We start from the raw sequence: 23630 nt of genomic DNA, 5'->3' as shown, positions 1-23630 counted from the left end.
TTTTCCTTTGTGTAAACACTTCCATTATATCCAAATAACCAGCCTGAGTGCTCCTCCTGCAACAGGATACCTGAGAGTCCAAATAAGCGCTGTCGCCGTCAGCCACGCGAGACTGTTCCGGTCCTCGCATTACACACCGCTTCGGCCTTTGCTATCCCTCCTTGCCAAGCTCTCCATCTACACTGGATTGATGGAGATCTCATCCAAACCATTATCTGATGCTTAGTAAGTGTTATAGCCGATCTTATAAATGTAAGTGCTCCTTTGTCTATTTTCTTTGAGTTTCCCTTCTCATTGTGAATACTAAGCAGGCAGTTGATTTGTATGCAAGGGTATGGATGAACCCATAAAGACTGAGAAGTGCCTAAAGGAATCCCTTGATGTAATAATAATCCTTGCAGGAGTCGTAGACTTCTTTTTTATGTTCCCATATATTATTAAGAACATTTTTAGCAGAAAAAAATCATACAGTGCAAGAAAATATATATAAGGGTATCACAGTTAACGAGGAATAAGAGGACAATCAGAAAATTATAATTAGATGATCACCTGGATAAAAGACTTAAGGTAGACCAAGTTAATAGTGGACTCCAAATAATCTAAGATCACTGTCGCGGTTACTAAATGACACTATTGCCTGCACTTTGAAGTATTTCTTGATGCATTTATCACTGCATGCTTTTCAGTTCACTACAGCACTTTTTTTGAGTTTCAGAACTGACTGCAAGACACCCAGAGTGGACCATGTAATAATTTCTCATACAAGGAGATATTTCCAGTTTAAAAGCTACTAAGATCATCTCATCTATAACATTTTTTACTGATTTTTCTTCACTGATACAAAGCATGTGTAATTGAAAAGATGATCAGTTTACTAGACAGAGAATTATAAAGTTATGAAGTATGTAGCTATTTGACCCATGAAACATAAGGCATTAAAAACTGTGGAGTCGGATTTAATCATAGCAGTAATAAGAATTTACCCATCTGATCTTTCATGCCCAGCACTACTCATTTTCTTTATGTTCTTTAAGAGCTTCCTTCCTATAAGCCTGATGAAATAAATGCGCACAGTGATTGTTATAACGCTAGAAGCCTTTCCTAAAATTAATTCTAAGAGTAATGCATGTGGCTTTGTGACAAATCTGCTTTAGATCTATTTTTCAGACTTTGAAACTATATTCCCTTGTCTTGGGAAGTTTATAAAAATACAATGCTGAAGAAAATTTTGATTATATTTGATTGCACTTCTAAGGTATGCTTAAGTCCTGAGCTTGTTCAACACTCAATGTTGAACAATGGGGCCCATTTCTACAAATACAAAATATATCAAAAACAAAAATAGAGTCTGAGCAGTGAAGACTGAAAAGAGAAAAAAATATTAAGACCTGAATAAAACTTTGCAGAAAACCAAGGGAGCATATTGCTACTATTTTTATGAACTTCCATTTAATGATGCGGAAACCTGGCTCATGACAGGAACAGGAGCTGTGCAAGGTCACACCTTCAAGAGCAAGGAGACCGAGGCTGGAACCCGAGTCGTCTTCAGGTCTGGGCTGTAACCATCACAGCATGGTGGCATTTGCAAGTAGTACAGTAAATATCTAGCATTTGTCCGCTGAGGGGCAACCCCTTCAAACAGCCTCGCAAGGAATGGAAAAAGAACCCGGCCATTGGGATTTTTATTCCTCACCGCGTGTTTTATCATCTCATTCTTTAATGCTTTTTAGCTAAAAATTGAACTCATGTTAACCATCCTGAGCTACTACCACGACCTAAAACTTATACTATATCATACAAAATGAATTTACTCCTCTGGAGCTCATACAGGAAGGAGTTCAAGAAATGTGAAACCTAATTTGAATTTCTCAGGTTTCTTCGTGAAGATGGATCCCTTAGACAAAACTCCTGGCAGCCCTCCTGTACACTCTGTAATTTTCCACTTAGAGGTCTGTATTCAGGTCAAGCGAGAGCTGGCTCCTGAGAGAGAAGTCAGGGAAATGGGGAAGAGCTTAGTCTACTTCGATGGAAATTAGAGGAAAAGGGTTTGCAAAAAAATTTAGTGCAAATATTTACTAAAACCATCCAGCCATGGGGAAGAACTATGGAAGAGATGATGGGAACAGAGAATTTTTCAATACATGCATATAATGAGTAAAGCACTGTGTTTTGAATAACACTGTTCACATTCCTCAAGGTACTTCTATAATGTTTTTTTTTTCCCCATTTAGCCTGAAAATACTGAATTCCTACAACAATGCAGTTACAATTTCAACCATGGAAAAAGCCAAACTTGGGTACTGTTGTGCACTGTGATAGTCTGTGTTAAACAAAACCATTCCCGGAGTTAAAACTAAATTCCTGCCTGACTCTTTCTCTGCTGAGATTAGAAATGCTTTCTCTAACCATGAAATTTACTTAAACGCAAATTACTCCACAGAATTTCATTTGAATGATGAACTTCAGAGAAATCCTGGAAGATACCTCTGCAAACAAAGAAGAATCATTACTGTTGAGAATTTTTTCCCCCAAAAAACCCAGCTTGGCCAAAGTTATACATTTCAAAGTCAAAGAAAAGAAAACCTCTTTAAACATATTTTTTTCCTCCAAAAAGGAAATAAATGGTCCTTCTCAAAAGTGCTGCTTTAAAGAAAAGGACCAAATTATGTTTAAAAGCTTCCAGGATCCAGGAACCAAAGCTGAAAAAGTGTATTTTCTTCAGAAAGCTGAAAACCTTGTTGATGATGAAGAGTGTTTCTGAGCTCCTTCCCTCAAAGGGGACACGTGTGGTTGCCTATAGGAAACAAGTGGCGATTGAATGTCGACAGAACGGAGCTCCAGAAAGGAAAGATGTCAGGTACACGCTTTATTTCCTTTCCTGAGACAGGATTGAAAGGCTATTAAATCTAATTTGCTGCTGAGACTATATCCTGCCAGTTTAAGCTCAGTTTAACCAACACAGCTAGCATTTTGCTTAGTCTTCTCCACCAGAATGAATCCAACCTCCCTTCAGGTCGGTGCCCGTGAGCAATGCCGTTCCCTCATACTCCAGATGCTTGTTTGCAACTGTAGAAACCTCGGCATTACATCTCGCTGCGGATCGTGCAAAGTAGAAAAGCAAAGAAAATTGCAGAAAATGATCATTATCTCTGGGACTCACCCTCTGATGGGCAGGGGGGGAGGTCGTCGGGCTGATCAAGTCTTGAGTTTCCATGAGGTTCCCATAATCGGCCATGCTTCCTTTGAGGGGCAGAGGAGGAGGAACGTCGGGGATGTCGGAGCTGGACATACCATTCAGCTCCAGATCTGTACAAATCAACACTGAGTTAACTCTTTCAATAAATGAATCGAATCCAAGGATCCAGACCGCGCCAATTCTTATGGCATTGATAGCGCGATAATGCTGCGCATGTGATATCTTTGTCTGCTCTTCGCTGCCTCTATAATTATCTGCAGCTCATCTAATGAGGGATTTTAAAGGAAAGTAGAACAAATGAACCCACCCCCGCACCGACGGGAAGTACGCGCTGTGGAGTTGCATTGGGCTAATTTTTAGGATACGCTCAAAATACTTGAACAATCCCCTCTTTTCAATAGAAAATACTTTTTCCTTTACATTTCATGCCAAAATATTCATAGCTTAGCAAATATAATTTTCTCAGCTGTAAGCTCTGCATTTTCACCTTGCACATTAATACACAACAGAAGTTTTGGTAAGTGCACTAAGAAAATATAATTGAGCTAAGCTTTATTTACTTTCCCCCAGTAAAATAAAAGCTTCTTGTTAATAAAATGCACAAATGAAAGCCTATATTTAACTACATCTCTCTCAAAAACTTTCAAACTCCAGGTAACTATAATAAATGAGCAGTCATTAGTTGTTGAGTAAATAAAATCACGCAAGAGAAAGTACAAAACATTTATTATTACTGTTTGCGGGGTAGAAAGTTCCCTTTTCTTAGCAGATAAATCCTAGCAGGTACGTGCTGTAAAGGCGAATAGCCTGAGGGACAATAAAGTTTATTGAGGCCTGAGTGATACATAGGTTTTTGTGTAGAAATCCACCCACGGTGTATTTCAGGGTAATTCAGTCATTTTAACACAGGCAAAACCCACTGTGAGCTCTACGAGATAAGAAACTTAATTTATTTTTGATAAATTAGGGAAGTGTTTTCATTTAGGAAATGAAAAAAGGTTATTTTTATTTTACTGGGGTGATTTGTGAAACAAGTAGAGGACTTGTTTATGCAGAAATTTTTATTGCAAGGTTCCTATCAGTATCTTACAAAAAGGGTCCTTTCGCTGCTCTCTAAAATGGCCTCTCACTAACACGATTTAACTGTAAGGTGGCTGTATTGATTTGTCACTGAAATCTGTAATTTTGCTCCTCATCCTTTCACTTGAACTTTCAGCTACGCCAGGAAGAAGAATATTTTCCATCCCGGGACTTCAAACTTTCAGTGGCGGCTTCTACATCAGACTGAAAAGCGTTGTTTGCCCTCCAGGACCTGAATTTCTCATTGCTTTTTCCATTGCTCCTGTTTTTCATCCTTCCTTTTCTACACAAACAGGCTTTCTCCACTCCCCAAACATTCATAATGCATTCATAACTCCTTTAAATCTCTCCAACAGAATCTACTTCTGCTAAACTCATGTCATTAAAAGATATAACTGGAAAACATCTGTATCTAAACACTGATGCTGCACATGAACTTCCCTCTTCATTCTCAGCATCACTTCCCTGTTCATAGAGAAACATGAGAAATTTAGCCTTACAGCCTTTTAGTAGCTGAATTTAACTGCCCTGAACGCTTCATCTTTGTATTTTACATGATATTACAGTATCTACTAACTTCATCTAAGCCATTACATGTAGACTAATAGGTGCTACCAAGAAGATGGCAAGACAAATTTTGTTAGGAGTTACACAACCCCTTTGTTTCTTTAAGGCTGACATTTGGAAGAGCCATGGAAAGGCAGGTGAGCAATGCTTTCGCTAGAGCTGCAGAGGAAACTACGTCTGGAGGCAACTCTAAGGTCTGCAATACTCAGAACAACCTGGATGGTCACCGGCTGTCCACGCAACCGCGTCCTGCTCTACTTCTGTCCTTTTCCCTACAGTCCCCAGCTCCTGTTACAGCTCTAATTTTCCACAGCCCCCGCTGCATTCCTACAGTCTGTACATGGCACCTTCACAACCTCATCCTTTTGTAAGACAGCAATAAACCCCTGTAAATGTGGACAGAGTATTTCCATCCACGTGAACAGTTCATAATATACATTAACAGCATATCTGCATTCAGTCTGGCAAGCTATTTAGTAGGTCAACAATATTCTATAATGAAAAAAATTATTTGCCCTGACTAGCTCATCTCTCACCCAGTTTAATGAAATCCAGGAGTCATCTACCCTCCTGCAGAAACAAGTATCGAACACAAACGTCAGTAATTTTCAGTCGTGTTTCAAGATCTATTTGCTACAGACCTATTAATTTTCTCCTGCTCAATTCAGCTGAACTATACCTCACTCACTCAGTCACTATACAAATAATTACGCATAATTTCTGGTTTGCTATCATTATTCAAGGTGTTTCATCAGACTAGTACGCTCTGAATATTTATTCCTTACTGGACGGGTGCCACTGAGAACATCTTTGAACTGGCGAGAGATCAGTTAGATGACTTTTTTTTCATCTTAACCTAATGATCAAATTTTACACTCCATTCTCCTAAACTGCCAGCTAACAAGCAAGCAATATTGCTTAGCAACCCATTAACTGCTTTTAGCCAATTTGTGCACTGAAGTAACTTCTTTACCCTTGGAATTCCTAAAAAATTTTATCACTACAATTCCTTAAACAATTACGGACAAGTCCCATGGATTTTGCAATAAGCTGAACCTATTTTCCATAACAGCCAGAAATCTCCAGCAGACAGACATAGATATTCTCAGAAAAACACGATCATTTCAGATACTTTTAAAGAAAAAAGAGATCAAGTTAGTTATAATAAAATGTATACAGGAAGAAATAATCCAATTCAAAGAATATTTTTTGCAGGAGTATATATACTCTACTACTCTGTATTTCCAGTTTTTAGCATACTGGTAGTTTCTGGCTATCAAGCTGTAATGAAAGGAGCGCACAGTTATCAAAATACTGGTTTCGGGCGTCTGACTACGCAAAGGAAACGCTGCATGGATTTGCACCTGCTTATCCCTCCTCCATGTGTTTGCAACCAACAATTTCAAATCATTAAAACAAAGCCACATGCCTTTTAGAAGACAATTCTGTTGCTGTAGATTTGTAGAATAAACACATTCCTGCTCACAGGACATATATCTGCGACTGGCAACAAGAACTTCTCTAAAACGCTCTTTAAGGGAAAAGGTTTTGAGTATCAAAAAAAGTACATAGAACAAAGTGACCTTGATCAAACAAGAATTTTTTCTTAAAACTGATCATCTCCTCTTCACTAACATTTAACTCTCGACTGTTGTACTAGCATTTGGGTACATGTATCAAAAAGATCTTTTTTTTTTTTTTGTCACATGCTAGCAACTGAAAACTCTGAATAACAGTTTTTCGAAAACAGCACTGTAAAGAAATAGGTGTTGTATTAAACCCAGTTTTGCAACTGGGTTTCCTGAAGACTGAAGCAAACATACAATATTTTGCAGAAAAACTGAGTAATAGATGTCAATGTCAAACAAAAAATACATCAAAAAGACTGACTTTTTTCCCCCTTTGGCTTGTACTGACTGTATAGCAAACAAGAGTTCTTTTAAGGTACAATTATATTAAAAGATTATTTTTTCAGCCTTTACGCTACAAATGCCCTAAATCTAATATAGAATCAAGTACAATGCTAATTTTTGACAGTTACTCTATACCTAAGTAATTTTTAATGATTACTTGAAAAGGGAAATAAACTTTTTCAGTGCAACAATTTTGCTTGCTTTTGTAAAACGTTGAAATAATTTTTGCTGGCAAATGCAAGGAGCGTGACGTTAAGAGGCAAGTTCTTGCTCCTGCAAGCAATCCCATGGTGACGGCATAAAGGCTAACTCAAAGAACTCAAACCACGGTGTACTGCAATGCTCAGGAAACGCGTCTCCCCACCAGAAGTTATTTTGCATAAAATACTCTAGGAAAATAAAATTCAATTAAAGACTTACTGGACTGTATGCTGAAGGAAAGTTTTGTCCGTGGAGTTATCGGGGGTGGCGTCACTTGGGAGCTGGGAGGTGACGGAGAGACGGAGAAACGTCTTTCGCTTGAAATGACATTTATGACTTGGCTTTTTGGTCTCTGTGGTCTTAGCGGGCTGATCTGCACAAGGACAAAACCAACGAAAATCCTAGTTGTTTCACTGCAGCATGGCACGAGTCCAGGCAGATACTGGCCTGTACCACCACGGCTCATCAAGGTGAGACAGTAAAGGAATACACGTTGTTACTGAGCAGCAGACCTTGGGATTGCTGCATTTTCCCCACTACCTCCTAAACAGTAACAGGGCAATGATAACATACAATACTTCTGATTTAATGCAGTATTTCACAGCTCCAAATGTTCTTCCCTTCTCCCCAGGAATCGCAATGAGACTTAATGCACATACCTTCCCATAGCCTGGCATATTTTTCTGAAGCAATGAGCCAATTCCCCAAACACTTGCTTAACAACAGCTAAGGAAGTCTATATCCCTACACAAGATTATACAGCATTCAAAATCTTTTCTTTCTTCTCACATGGCTCCACTTCCCTGTTAAAATTTATCTCTTTAATTGTTTGCACCATCAAACTCTTTTGAGGAAGACATCATCTGTGCAGAAACACTTTCTTGATGGTTCATGTTTGTGCTTATGTTCAATTCACTGAGATACCCTTATTGTTTTGGTCTGCCTGCTTCAAAGTCCATTTCAGTTTTCCATCAGAAACCCTGCAATGATACTTGTAATCTGATGGGCAGCTAATGCTTTTGTTAAGGTGATTCCTTTTACTGAGTTTAATTCTGAGCTCTACTGTTTGTGACCCATCCACTGGCCCCCATATTTCTCATAATCGCAGTGAAGAAAGGAATTTTTTTTTTTCCAGGAGATCACAGAAAATGGAGCAGCAACCTGAAATTAAGATGGGAAGAACAGCCAAGGTGCTGCCTTAGGACAAAACAGAAAATGCCAGCAGCAGTTCATGCTTTTTTGAAGAATTCTGTCATTTCACAATGTTTCTTTAAAAAGTATGTTGTGAAGGAGAAATCTAAAATGAGGTGTGAGTGCTTCCTTTTATTTTCAGAAAACAAGCCCTAGAAGGGTTTGCATAAACGGCTGTGTCTCTGAGACCCTTTTATAAGAAATGAATGACCATAAAGTATGTAACTTTTTTTGAAAGTTCATCAAGACCTCGGGGTAACCGTTCAGAAATTTGCCTGATACTAAAATTCAAGTCCTAAAGATTCCAAAGGTTTCTTCTTTGAAGATCTTTTAAAGCATGTTAGTAGAATGGATAAGCACAGTAATCACTTTCTCGGAGTCATATAATTATAAAAAAGCAACTAAGGAAATACACTAATTGATTAGGAAAGCTGCAATGCCAGAATCAAGAGAAAAACCAAGACCTAGAATCCAGTTCCCAAGTTAACCTGGTCTGTAGCTACTTATCTCAAATAAATTTTAACTTCTGTGACTGACAAGCTTGGTCCTTATCTTAAAGCTTCATATAAATCACAGTTCTGCTAGGGAATATGAACTCTCGGGAGACCACTAATCCATAATGAACCCATTGCTAATTTTTTTTGGTCTAATGAAAGCAGGATCAATAGTGAGTGATGTTAAATGCCATTAAATCAATAAAATGTACAGCCTGTTACTCTGATTTCTTACACAAGCTTTCAAGTGGTCTGTTAACTACCTGGCTTCAATGTTAGGTTTGCTATCAGCTCATGGCATCAAAGAACTAACAATGAGAATTTATGTTAAAGAAGTTTATGTGATGCTTAAAAGAAGATCTAAATCTCTAGAAAACTATAAAGACATTACTGATCATCTTCACATACCGAAGTGCTTAATTTATCTTCTGATAAGATCACAGTAGTACAAGATCTCTGTAATTAGGGCTTGGGTTTTGATCAGTCAATAAATTCATTACAAGTACAGTGAAATCTGGAAAAAAGTATTTCAGACAAAACGGCCTCTGCTCCTTTTTAAAGAAAATGTAAAAGCTCCATGAAATAATTCTGCAGTTTTATAATCTTTCCATGTTCTTCCACGAAGATTCATTTGATTGGAAAAAAAGAAGTTCCTATGTAAGAGTCCATCGCAGTGATGGAAACGCTCATTTCATTAGACAACATCCTCTTTGAAAAGAGTAGCAGAAGCTCTGCAGAGATGGTACTGACCGCTGTCTGACATGCCTGCTGCACCTCTCGCTTGATATTCTCTGTAAATTTGGTATCATGCTTGCAATTACATTGCACAGACCAATTAGTAGGGAATAACACAGGATCCAGAACAGATTCATATATAAGGTTATTGATGCGTCCTTCCCTCCTGAAAGCAAATCACTGGTAACTACGGACTTGTGGTGGGCAAAGAATAATTTAGAATGCGAGTGTTGTCAGGCAACAGATAATTCTGTGTGAGCATGTGTGTGGGGGGTGAATATCTGAAACCAGACTTCTGAACTGTCAAGCACAAGGCTGTTATTTACCAGCTACGACTGGCACGGGCTGGTTGTAAACTGTGATGACACCTGGATGAAACAGCAGTGACACACACCAAACCCTCCTATTAATGACATGAGACAGAGCCAGCGATTAAGAGGCTGACCACGCGCTAGGCTTCTGCACATAAGATTATTTTGACATATCCCGCTACCCAAATCCATCACGGGTTCTCATTTACTCTGCCTCACCAGTGACAATATTGAGCGCAGTTCTTGCAGGCTGCTGTGTATCCTTCAGCATCACCTTAGACCAGACTTCATCGCCCAGTCTTGCTCATGAGAACATGGCGTGAGACGTGCCCAAAGTCATGCTGACGTTGGCACATCGGGGGTCTGCCGCCTCATTCCTGCCCACAGAACCTCCTCCTCTGCCGCAGAAAGAAGGAAGAAGGGCTCAACCGATCAATGTTGATGGTGAATGACCAACAGCGTTGACAAATCCAAGCTGGCTGCTATTCTTTCATTCGTTTTCTTGACAGTACTTATGAATTGTCATCGTACTAAAGAAAAGCATGTCTTCTGCTGTAAAACCCCCAAATATTTTAGAAGTCAAAACTAAGAATCCATGAGAAAATTTGCCGAATAACAGAAATCTTGTAATTGTATCAGCAATGGTACAAGTGAGTTCTAAAATTCTCTACAGAAGGAATCCAGTAACTCCAATACAAAATCTAGTAACTAATAGTAGTTTATTACTAAAATCTCACTTTAAAAGGCCTTTAAATCTTTATTTTAATTTCCATTTCTAGTCAAATCTGGATTCCAACTTTTTTTGGAAAAAAAAAAAAAAATCCTTAATTTTCCCCCCCTCCATTTCATCATCATCATTTTTTAAGCTAGCAAACTTTCTGCTTCCAAGCTCCTAATGCAAGAGAAATCAAAATGCCTTTTTCTTCATAAAACACAGCAGTAACAGTGCTTTGGGAGCAATTTCAACTTAAAAAGGGAACTTGCACACAGTGAATCCCACAAAAGTAGAACAATGGAAAAGCTGAATTCTTACTCACAAAAGATAACAATTTCCCTTTTATATCATTAATAGGGGACATAAGTCTCCAGAGTGCAAAAATTTCAAGACAAGACAAATTTTATCTTTAAAATTCTTCACATCATCTGTACAAAATTCCTGAAGACAGCAATAGGAACTGTACAACCACTCTTGTAAACTAATCTCAAAAGTGATTCCTCTATTTCACCTACAATAGAAAATGAACCACACTAACATCAAGCATTAAAAATTGACTTGGTCATTTTGGAGCTCAAGTAGTTCGCAGATACTGAAAAGGGAGAGTTTTTCTCTCACCAGTAAACTCCTTTTAATTTTATTGATCTGTGGATTTCAAGAAGCTCAAAGTAACTGTAGGTAACTAATTCTGACATTTAATTTCCTTCCCTCTCTATAACCAGTGGAAAATTAGTCATACCAGTCATCCACTGAAAGCTCTTGACTTGGAAGAGTGGAAAACTTGAGTCAAACCATGCTGGGCTTTGCTCGTTTTGGTTCTTCAGATGACAAATGGGAATATGCCTTGAAGGGTTATCATGTCCTCCTTTCCAGGCAGCATTTGCATTCTTCCAGTCATAAGAAATCTTCTCCAATATCCAAGACCCTCTCAGAGATGACAGTGACCCTGCAGTGACATCAACCAGCTCTCCAGCATCCTTGGACGCCTCCCATCTGGTCTCATGGGTTTCTGCAAGTCCAACTGTTTGAGCTGCCCTGAAATATAATTTTCTTCTCCTGTGGCTAATGCTTTTCTTCCACAAGCTTTCCTAGTCTATTTGGGGATCTGGGAGACGCGAGTGCAAGCCCTACCATTGCAATGTTCAGGCTTAGTCAAAATACAACTGCTGCAATGTACAGAGTTGAACGCATTGCGTCAGAAAGATGAGACGTATGGAAATCTATGCAAAATCTATTTGCTGTCTGAAAACACTCTAACGATGCTCACCTGACTGGCTTTTGCAGGAGGAAATCTCCATTTAAACAAACCAGGGCTGATCCAAAATTTACTGAAGTCAATGGAAAAGCTCACTGGCTTCAAAGGAGTTTGGGTGAAAAGCCTGAGATGCACAAAAGGGGTTTTATCTGAGTTTTTGCTGAGCTAATACTGGGTCTAAGGCCACATCAGACAAAACAACTCTGATCTTCCAAGATGTCAGAAGACACATCTGGGAGATTAGCTCATCTCTAGATGGAAAAGAAGGAGCAAATCCAGAAAACAGAGGAACTATGGCTGAACAGCTAAGTAATATTCTGCTGCAAATACCAAACAGAAAGACTTAAAGGACCTAGTCATCACAGGTCAGAGAGAAATCGTTTCAAAAGTCCAATGTAAATGACACAGCCACCAACAAAAGACTCTGCTGAGTTAAAAGTTGGCTCTACAAGTACTTGTGTGAATCTTTAAAAGAACATTACCTTTATTCCTGGAGGACAAGTTTTAAACTATTGGCCTCCAAACAGGTGTCCAGGCAGAGATTTGGAGGTTACAGTTAGTTCACGCACTCCCTGCTCCAGCTTAAAATGGCCTTGCTTTCAATTTCAGAGCTAAAACTTCTCAAGTTACCTAAGCCTTTATGACAGTTTCAGTGAATTAAATATATGCCAAGATGAGAGGGCTTAAGAGAGATATGCCCTGTAGTTAATATTCTTACACACAGCCACCACTGGAACTGCTTACGATTTTCTGCTCAAAATAGCCTTTCAAGAATACGTAATTGCCATCCACGAAATGACCTTGTAACATTTCCACCAAAAAGTGTCTTGCAGTAGTCAGCTGAAATACGAGAAAACCCATCATGATCTATTGGGAATCATGAATTCAAAAGGCTGCTAAAATGGTAGCATTTATTTTACTTAGGATATACCTTTGGTTCCTTTTATCAAATACTCAGATATCGCTTTTGGTAAGATTTTCATATGAGATATCATGATTTTTTTACACTGTAAATAAAATCTGTATTTTTGATTCATTATCACATATATTAACATCGTAGCGTATTCCCTTAGAGTTATTTTTGGTCTAAAAATGAACTATAATCATAAAAATCAACATTTTTGTTTAAAAAAAAGAGAAAGAACACTGCTCAGAATTAGATAAAGCATTACTTGCTAATAAAGTTACCGTTTCTGAAAGGATCACTGCTTCAGACTGCTGCAGAGAAATATCCGTAGATTTAAATTCTTTATCAAATATCTCTTGATGCTTGCTGTTCCTTTTCTCTTTCTTCTTTTCTTTCTTATCTTTATCTAGGTCATCCTTGTCCAATTTATCTTGAGACCTAGAATGCATCTTTTTCGGCAGGAGGGGCTCCAGCACAAACCTAAAGAAAATTGTTACTTGGATCAATAAAACACTATTTTCAAAACACTTAATTTCATTTACATATTTCCCGAAGTCTCATTTGAGTTAACGATGCTTTGCTAATCCAGGAAAACTCATTAGAGAGAAAAGGAGGGGGCAGAAGGTCATAACAATCATAATTGTCTTACAATAAAATTTACTGCAGAGCTGCTGAAGAACCAGTACTGAGTATTTCCCTGCTCTGTAGTAAATTTACTGGTTTACAGCTACACAAACTCCCGAGTTTCCCTGTATGTGGTTTACATAAAAATGAGTTTCTAATTCAGCACTCCCACTGTAAATGCTGTGGCACCACGGCAGGCGTGCCAGCAGACGCCTGAAACTCCGGTGGAAATCAGCACCTTCCGACTGCAGGTACTTGTGCAATGCATTAAAGAAATGTCACCCCTACTCCCCCTGCACCTTGGAGGCAGTCCATACGGCTACCAATGGCTTTAAGGATTTCTTTAAAAAATAGCCAAGTCTCCAAATTCCTCCTAGACTTTTTATTTTTTGGTGGAGAAAGAGGATGTATTTATTCCCCAGAGAAGGAGTAACAACAGAGAAATTGTTTTGCAGAGGTGTAGTGATTTTCTGTTGAACAGGCACAACATAAAATGCTTTCTAATCCTTATAACTCATCAAAACTACAGTACCTTTTCACAGAAAAGCAAACAACATCAACCTTAATGCAAAGGAAACACCTATAGATTGCACAAAAGCATGAGGTATAGAGGTTTAACCACAGACACAAGCATCATTCTTGTCTGTAAGAACACCCTGTGTGTGTACGTTTGGTTTTGCATATGTGCATGAGGATATATATCCATATATACCCATACGAGCATGCACACATATACTCACAGATCCACAGCTCTGCTCACCTCCAGCACGCCCTGGTGAGGGGGAGCCAGGAGGGCCAAGCTTGGCTGTTCCGATATTACAGATAAACTCAAGATTGAAAAATCGGTCAGATAATAACGAAGGGCAAGGTTAGTTTTCAAAAACCAGATATATTTTCCCACCCGGAATGCTTCAGGTGTGTGAATATAGGCGAGGCTGATACGCTACTACCATCAGCTCTGCAGTTTTTACAGTCCATGACTATTTTTTTTTCTGGCTACAAAGGAAAACATATTTAGGGGTTCAATCTTTTAAAGGAAAACTTCATTTTTTAAAGAGTTTTTATTTTGTAGGACAAGCACTATTCTAAGTAATACTAGAACTCTTTTTAGCTAATTTTCACTCAGTAATTAAAAGGAACCTCTCTTATCTCACCTGTTTTTAATAACTAGTTTAAATAAAAGGTAAAGAGATATTTTGCTCTTAACAAGCTAAAATATTCTTAGCTAGTATTATATAATTTATTTTATATTATAAACTAAACAAACTACTAAAATCATACCCCAGTCAAAATTACACTGACAGATTTTAACAGGATGTCTCAAATGACCACATTACAAAACCGAAACCAAACCAACAATCCCCAAACAAAGAAACCAGCTTGCTTTTTAACGCTGGAGAAGTATTTATTGTGCCACGGTGATGCATGCATGTACAGGCCACAATCTTTGCTGTGAAATACTGGAGGATTCATATTTCAGACAATTTGCAGTGAAGTTATCCTAATCATCTCCATTAGCAGCAATATCCTATTTTTTGTTGTTGTTGTTTGAAGCACTAAAGGCCCTTCAGTTTTCAGCCTAAGTTAGCTCGTTTGATGGAAAGATGCTCAGACCAGTACCGGCGGCAACGGTCCCTGAGCCATCACTCGCATAACCAAAGCCAAAATCACACGGTTTGGGAGACAAAACTGCAACCTTTTTTCATCCCGTTTTACAGATAGGGGAAAGGGAGGGCAATGACGTGCCTGGAGCCACAAAGCTCATCAGTGACAAAGCCCAGACCAGAAGACAGCTCTCCCGACACCGTGTCTTTTAGCCACCTAAATTGCATATTTTAGCCGCTTCTGCCAGGCTCCGCTGGGCTGGAGGGCAGTGACAGCTGCCTCGCAGGCTGACTGCAAGTTTACAAGAGGAATTGCCATTCTTCAGACAATGATTAATTGTTTCCCTTCCAGCCATTACTATTATTAGTACTATTAATTATTTCTACGCAATGCATCGGTGATAAAATGGGCTAGCACGCCATGCTCCCACTTGAAGTACATTAGGACTTTCAACAGACGGCAAATCACATAGGCACACTGGGACTTCCCCGCTTCCAACCACTGCGTGTAAGTGCTCAGATTTGTACTTCTAAGTCCCATTTTAAGCAGTGAATAAACCCAAGGTCCTTTTTTAAAGTCAGAGTTTTATTTATACATAGAGTTGGGAGTTGTAAAGCATATACTATGTCAGCATCAGCTTTGAGTTTTTACTGTTTAAAAGCTCCAAAGCAGGAGAAGCTGGAGATGGTATAAAATACACATTGGGTGATCTGGGCAAGACAGTCTGTCAGCTCTGTTTTAATAGTTTTTCTTAGCTTCACCTCTAATCTCAGAATTAACATGTGAAGAGGGGGGAAATGGAAAGCAGGACAGGACAACTGACCATAAACCCAATCAACTATGGTAGGTACATGGGTGAACTTCTTCCAAGTCAGTAGTGACAAACCACCCACATGACTTTTACGGTCATTTGAATTTTTGAGGTCTTTCATTATGTTATTTACATCTGATGATTTTTCTCCTCCTGCTCCACTGACCAAGCAAATGAGGATTTTTTTCAGGTCTTCTCAGTGATGATATTTGTTCATTGTATTTTGCTCTCATGTATTGCAGCTGTATAGCCCCAGGCTCGCAGCAGGAGCTGAGCTGCACCATGATCTTTGTGAGTTTTTTTAATCTACATACTGAGTAGACTCATGAGATCCTCCAAAACTGCTAAGTGACACCTACTACAACAAAGCTGGGATGGAGAGGTGAAATTTAAGAAAATAGCCTCCAATGAGAAAGAAAAATATATATAATGATTTTGAAGGGAAAAAGAGAAAGAGGTAGAGGCAGGCAGGGAGGAATCAATATTTTTCTTCTGAGATAAAATAAAGTGGCCCACTGATCTGGGGTGGTAGTTAACCCCAAGTTCCAGCAAGACAACTTTTGTGGATGAGTTAGTCAAAATGCATTATCGTCTCCGCTGGCCTACATTTACATCGACGTGACTCGCCGTGTACACATATAGAGGGTAACGTAATGAGAGCTGAATCGCGCTCTGTTTGCAGTTCTTCCCAAGGGGTAAATAAACTGTTTGTAATCAAGGTAAGTATCATGTTGGTCCTTAGGTGCTGTATTTAATTTTACTTGATGCTTTTACTCTCTAGTCAGGTAATAACTGCCTCTGAAGACGCACAAGGGACACGAACGTTTCTAGCACATCTTTGTAAGTTAGCAGCCCTTCAGGAGGCTTTAAAAAACTGCCGCCTTGGTCAAATATTGAGTTTCTGGATTATGGGAATGCCTGGGGGGAGGAAGAGGGAAAAGGGACTTCTGAGGCTGCATGGAAACCCCAGAGAGAAAACAGATTACTTTGTTCTTTTGAGGGATGCGACTGTGAGACAGGGCTCATCAACAGAATTCCCAGTTCTCATGTGAAATATCTTGATAGGTCTTGAAGTACAATCTTGCCATAAGCAGCATGTCCTCTGGCAGCAAACGTGAGAAGAAATGATTGAGCAGTTGGCTAATCCCTCCCTTCTCCCAAGCTCCACCTGTTTACAGCAACAGGACCGGCTGAACACACGTCTCATCATCGACTTCGCAAAAGATCACTTCTGAACTATTACACTTGCAATACAAGGGGATAATTTATCTCCTGTTTGTTTGAGGAGTTTTGTTTGAATGCTTAGGGGGTTTTGTTTAACTTTGTTTTAAAGAGGACCAAGAAGAGCATTACATATTTATGTTGGTTAAAAAAAAGGACGAGGAATATATCTCGAGATAAACGTCTGTATAGCTTGGGCTTTTTTAGCCAATATTAGGCTGTCACTTAAAAGTGCCATCCCACCCCACACTAGCTACTCACACCACTGTGTCACGTTAATGTTTGTGGGGTATTACGATGAACCAAATCTGGAATAAAATACACCAGGAAAAGACCCAACCAGAAAACCCCACAGTTCCTTATGAGATCAAACAAACGTCATGCTGCGACGCAGGAGGAGTCAGTAGGATCGGAAGGAGTAACACCGTGATAGCACTGAGACCTGGAGCGGGGTGGTGACAATCCTCAAAACCTACAGATGTGCACCCCAAATCATGCTTTACAGAGATAAGCCCTGAATGACTATTTCCTACGCACCCATCCGAGCCAGGTCGAGAAGGTGTGCTGTCGGAGGAGATGGAAGACACCGATGCAACGGAGAGGGGTCTTGAAGACGACGGCATTGTGAAGGATCTCACCATAGACCGTGGCCGACTGCCTCGTCTATCATCCAGACTTGAAAGCTGCAATAAAGAAATATAAGATCTTACTTCTTAAATCACAATATAGCTGACATCTGGTTACCAAAAGTAATGTGGAAACGTTTGATGGTTTTTCTTCTATGTAGAGTTTTATATTATTTAATTTTACGTTGTGTTTAACAACAAAGAAATTCTGAAGAAAATCCATTTAAAGGACTAGGAAGAAATATTTAGGTCCTCATTGGCACATGTATAATTTTAAACATATTCCAATAATTCATTTGTTTCAATGGTATTTACATGCTTTTTTACATCTGGGCTTTAAAAAAGAAGCTTTCTACGAATAACTTCTTTTTTTTAATCCTTCTCTGCAATTGAAGTGACTGCCCTGTCAGTATATTTAAATGAAACGGAGTTTTTTTTTTTTAAAAAAAAAAAAAGGAAAAAAAAGAAAAAAACCACTAAGAAGAACTTTATGTCAAGACAGCCAATTTGCAGAGTGACATCTGGGTTAAGAAGAAAATACATGAAAGATTTTTTTTTTTGTTTCAGACAATTTCAAAGTTCTGAATATTTATACAAGCTTTGTCAGTCATTAATAACTGATATATGCATAAAATAATTGAACTCTTCCAGTCAACAAATACGAATCTCGTGCTGTTTAATTACAGGTATATTTTCCACCCTGTCAACTACTGGTAAATTGGCCTTGTACAAAGAAGACAGAAGCGATAAAACTCCATCAATTCTGACAATTCTTACTGGTGGGTAGAGTGAAATTAGAAAGATAACACCACCTGCGTATGACTTCCCCGTCATCTCCCTGGTGATGTAAATGTACATTATTGAAGTGACTGACATGCAAGTATCATTAATGTCAATTATCCCTGTTCTCCTTGGGAATAAATTACTATTTGAACTTTTCTCTTCCTAAATATATTAGCAAGATGGGATTTGAAGGACTACAAACGGAACACCACTTAGAAGGACACCATAAAGGCTGGCACGTTCCCCGTAAGATCTCAGTGTTCCCATTAAGAAAAAAATGTCATTGCCATAGACAAAAATGAAAATTAATCTCTGAAGGGAGGCCTGTCATAAAATACAACAGAATACTTCACTGGCACATACAATTCCGCTGAGGTTTTGGGCACTCACAGAACAACGTCGCTTGGCACGGTTTTGCCGCCCTGCCTGCTGCAGCATCTTTCTTGCCGCCTCCTTAGTTTAGGATGCTCTGCATCTCACTGAGCAGAAAGCTGAAGCTCTCTCCCTCACCACATCCTGCATCATCCACTCTTCAGAATAAATCTCTGTGGGATGTTCCAGAGATAATTTGGAACCAAATTCAAACCCTCTTTATATTGATGTGATTGGCATAACGTCTATAAACGCAGTGGCATGCAGCCATGAGTGACCACAATCGGAACTGGATGAAGAGGGTGCTGGTTTAAGGTTGTTCAGGTGTATCTTGGTTGCATCATTCTTTTTAGAATCAGTTTAGTGAGTGCTGCCTATTTAGGGGCAGGAGTAAAACTGGAGAACTTGTAATTGTTATCAATTTATTTTTTTCTATTTCTCAATCTTTTATTTCTTAATTTATTAAGGACTAGATTGTGATGGAGCTCCCATCTGATATTCTTGCCTTGGTGGGTTTAAGGACAGGAAGGCACGAAGGGCATGAAGAGGGCACTATTTTCTCTGTGATCTCCTCTCTGTGCAATTGTCCTTTAGACACTGAGTTTTTAGCTACAAGGCGAAAACCACAGCTACAGATGCTTTTAGCCTCATGGCTGCAGAGATGACCTACAAAATCTGAGCCCATGAAGTAATATCTGCCTCAATACACATGTGAATTGATGCAGCACCTCCAAAAATGATGACCCAACCCCAACTGGGGCAACCATGCAATGTGGAGTTTTCATAAGGAAGCCACCACTCACTTGCAGTGAAGCACCTTCCATTTGATACCGTGTCCTTTGCTTGCTGGGACCTGCTAATGGGCTTTCTTATTAAAAGGCAGTTGATGGGATTACAGTGTGAGCTCCTTATCTGCTTCCAGAGTGCCAGGGAAAGCCAGGGACAGAGATGAGATGGCAGTCAAAAGTGCAGGCTGGCAAGCTGGCTTTCCTGCGCCACGGCCCAGTAATTAATGGTCTGCTGGTGATTTCCTTTGGTTTTAGATGGCTTTTGCTGACAGAAGGTGGATCTGTGCAATCTTAAAAATAAATCACTGCTTTTTGAGATCATTTGGTTTTAATACCAGTCCGTTTTGTGGGAAATGGCTTCTGGTATAGGATATTCTTGAGTCCAAATTGAGGAAAATGCATATCGTCCTAAATGATACCACACTGTGTGCTTTTTGGAGGTAACATTTTCTCTAAAAATTGGGTAAGTGCTATAGCTTGAAGCCCAGTTATGTATCCTGAACCAAAACGGACAAGGCAACTCAACGGCGAGTAAATCTGACGATTCCAAGTTCAGCTAAAGCCCTTTGCAGCACAGCTTGCCATCGCGGGGCCGGCGGGAGGGAGCCGGCCCCGCGCCAGGTCATCTTGGCAGCGTCTGCACGATCTGCTGGCTACCTCTGCGTTAGAGGACATGCGGGTCTTTTCTGGTAAATAGATGTGCTTTATTTTCTGCAGCAGCGAGAAGTTATGTACTGCGTATGCAAATTTCACATACTACCATCATTTCACAAATAAACCTAAAAATTTTAGCCCATTTACAGCACCCTGTCAAGAGTACCAGTAGACAGAGATAAAGCTCACCCCAGCAGCCTTCAATATATTATCAGGGCATCAGCTCCACATAGTCAGTCCTAGAGCAACTCTAACTACTTGCATCTTGGGTTTTTAAATCATTTTAAAAACTGATCATATAATAGCACCCAATCCACGGGGCTTTTGACTGAATTATCAATTATATTCTGAATTACGAAGCTGTATGCTGGCTTTTGGCCTTCCTCCCTGACGGTAGCACTCAAATTAAAAGCAGAACAAAACCCCACTGGAAACGCCACCAAATTCTTGGCTGTGCCTTAAAGACGAAGAAGCAACTGAAAATAGCTTGTTGGAATGAGAAAAGCATGAACTCCAGCACTACTAAATCTCATGAAGCAGCAGCTGTCTTTTTATTGCCTGCCTACATTTAGGGTGGTGCCGGAGTACGTAAGACTGCACACCACTGTAGAGCAGCACAGCCCTCACATCTAAAAAGGTTGACATCTATGGAAAGGTGACATTCAGCTCTAGAAAAATCATGCTACAGTGGCAAATGTTTTTTTTTTTAAACCCAGTTCCTTAAAAATGGAATATTGAAGAATTATCTTGACTTTCAAGGAAAAGATTCAGGCAATTTAGAAATTGTTCCCATACTAGAAAATGAAAGTGTCAAGGCTTTCTGAACATCTCGTATAGCATCTGCTCAGTATTTAGTAATTTGATGACCACTGAGAACAACCAGGCAATGCTGCATCCACACTGCTTTTTTAATCAGTGGGAATTATAATACAGAAATACACAATTGCCTGTAATTTAAAGAAATTCCACGTATTTAGGAAACATACGGTTAGCAGGTAACTTACGACAGCGCGGACCCCGTACTGCTTTTCCACTTTGTCTTTCAGCTGCCTGAAGCAAGCCTCCATCCGCTCGTGGAACGGCCGCAGCGCCTCCGTCACCTTCTCCCCGTGAATCCGGATGCCTTCTGCCAGGAACGGGATCTGGAAAGCAGAGTTACGCTGCTTCGGTCTGCCCAGCCCTTCCTAAGTGAAGGGTTAGGGCAAGATTCCCACAAATGTTGCAAGAGGAGTGAAAGATCTCATGGAATAATAATATTAATATTAATAATAATAACAACAACAACAACAATCATCATCATTCATTGTATATGAAGCACAACATAGTAAAAAAGGATCTAAAAATCTCTTATACATTATTTCCTTTTTTCTCTGTTAACCAAAGTCCTTTAAAATTAATACAGCCATAGTTCTGTCCAGTAATCATATACTGAATTTATCAGATAGCACAAATATTCCTGTGATGTTATATTCACAGGCCCCCATACACGCTGTACTTTAAAATGGCAAACTGATGAATGATGGTTATTAATATCAGTCCTTTCCCAGTTTCATGAGAACAAAACCTCGAAGAAGTAAATACTTGTATGTTTTCTTTAATAAATGCTATTTCTAAAACTGCAAATGAGCTACATCCTTGGACACGTATATATTGCAGAGCAGTATTTATTAATAAAATGTACAGTTTTATATACTAAACATTTCTCCTCAGAAAAATTATTTTATTTTCTTTGGGAACAAAAGAGAAGAGAAAAAAACTAAATTAATCCTCTTTTGTAACTGAAAATAATCATTTATCTTCAAGGCTTCTGTCACAAAATATCCATGCCAACACAGGATTATATAATTAGTTCATAGTGTGGAGGTGTAGCTGACCTTTTAAAATGTTTTAAGAGAGACATTTTCATTCCCACAGCTATCCAGACATACCGTTCGAGTTTTCTACCTCCAGCTTAGGAAAAATATTTCCTCTTCCAGGTCCGTTTCAGCCCACACAGTGCTCGGATTCTAACTTAGATATTCTCTGCAGCAATCAACCTAAGAGGCTTCTTCTTAATAATTCATAATTAAATCATAATACTGATTAAAAACAGATTTTTCTAATAAGACTGAGCAGCAATCAGAAGGAGTAGCTTTATTAGTAAGGAGAATAATAAATACACAGATGAATTACAGATGAACAAACTCAAGAAATCTTATCAAGATGATTCTCTGTGATTTGGCACTATTTAAATGGATACAGTTTCTTCTAAAAGACTACAAACAGAAGTGAGAATAATGACAAAAATTTTTACTGTAGCCACTTCTATTTATAGCCATATGGATTTGCACTCTACAAAAATTAAACATTAAAATCAGAAAATTTCCCTGCTCTGAATAAGTAAATGAATTTCCAAATTTTCATAATTGTGAGGCCACCCTGTGACCCTCCTATTTTGCAGGGATAAGTGGTCATTTGGCTCATTTATTTAAAAGAACCTGCTGACTTTTAAAATGGATTCTTTTGAAAAAATCAAATTACCAAGATGAAGTACACGTGGGGCCTGAAGCTTCAGCTCTGAGATAATTTTTACAAGCAGAAAATACACTAATGAGCCTGTCCTAGGGATGAGCCATATCCAATTTAGAAAATCAAGCAATATGAAGTAAATGACATTTCTTGTAGGGAAATGTCCCAGTCAGGAAAAAAAATGGAGGTGCTTCCTACTGTGCCCCAAATTGAAGGTGCTAAGGAGGGTTTCGCTGTTGGTATACACCAGGTGTATACAACCCGCCGTGGAGAGCTTCTGGCACTTGGAGAAGCAAAATAATCGGAGGGCGGATGGCCAGGTCTGCTGGAGTGAGTGTGGGCTGGGCTGGGAGAACGTGAGCACCCAAAGGCTGGTGGCCTCCTGGGACAGGAACTGTTGAGTGAGGGATCAGGCAACAGGCAAGAGGAGGCACCAGCTATAAGGGAATGAAAGAGGACCAGAAACCACAGAATAAGAAAAGGCTTGTTATTCCTTAACAGAAGCTGAATTTAATAAGCTTCCTGTGGCTTTTCTACAGAACTTCTGTGAGATTTCTAAGTCAGGATATCTGGTCTCCCTGTCCGAGACGACTTAATCCTTTAAACATTTATCAAGTACAGAAAGAAAGTATCTTCAGACTGTTTTACCATTTCTGCTTCACCTTCTTCTATGAACTTCAAAATTCTTCCTGCGTCTCCTTTCCAGACACTGACACAGAGAAATCTGGTGACGAGTGACACTGAATTTTAAACCTACGCGAATCTTCGTCAGATGCAGAGACAGAGGCAGAATTTTGCCACGTTCACGATATTGCCAATTCACTTGGCTTTGCAGCAATGGGTGGGTTTGCTTATGGCTGGGTTTCAAAAGACCTTACAGGGTGCCCTCACCTTTGGAGAGATGAATGGAAAAGTAAAGGTGACGTAAGGAGCTGAACTAGAAACAAAAGAGCTGAATTAGAAAGGAAACCAGCTCAAGATAGCACTTATTCCATAGCTCTAATCTTTGTTGATTTTAAAATTCTATAGTTCCTCTGCAACTTAAAATTATTCCCTGATTTTTTTCTTCTTTT

At 39.2% G+C, this 23630-nt stretch overlaps 1 protein-coding gene across 5 annotated transcripts in view; it reads right to left on the bottom strand.

Annotated features, from left to right (window-relative positions):
- The window catches only part of DOCK1 (dedicator of cytokinesis 1), a 314587-nt gene that overhangs the window by 6114 nt on the left and 284843 nt on the right, over nt 1-23630 (bottom strand). For 4 of the 5 annotated variants that reach the window (XM_087764572.1, XM_087764573.1, XM_087764574.1 and 1 more), the window contains exons 47-51: nt 21054-21191; nt 17364-17509; nt 12847-13045; nt 7177-7330; nt 3161-3306 (exon numbers count right to left, since the gene is read on the bottom strand). In XM_087764572.1, coding sequence (XP_087620698.1) covers nt 3161-3306; nt 7177-7330; nt 12847-13045; nt 17364-17509; nt 21054-21191 — 783 coding nt within the window. Of the gene's footprint in view, nt 1-3160; nt 3307-7176; nt 7331-12846; nt 13046-17363; nt 17510-21053; nt 21192-21461; nt 23449-23630 lie in introns of those variants that run through there. The other variant, XM_087764576.1, reaches the window with a different exon arrangement.

This window comes from Nipponia nippon, unplaced genomic scaffold, assembly GCF_047370975.1.
Source record: "Nipponia nippon isolate SJK-2023a ecotype South Korea unplaced genomic scaffold, ASM4737097v1 scaffold_3, whole genome shotgun sequence".
Taxonomy (NCBI): Eukaryota; Metazoa; Chordata; class Aves; order Pelecaniformes; family Threskiornithidae; genus Nipponia; species Nipponia nippon.
The sequence above is the reverse complement of the archived record's forward strand: the minus strand, read 5'-3'. Positions and strand labels throughout refer to the sequence as shown.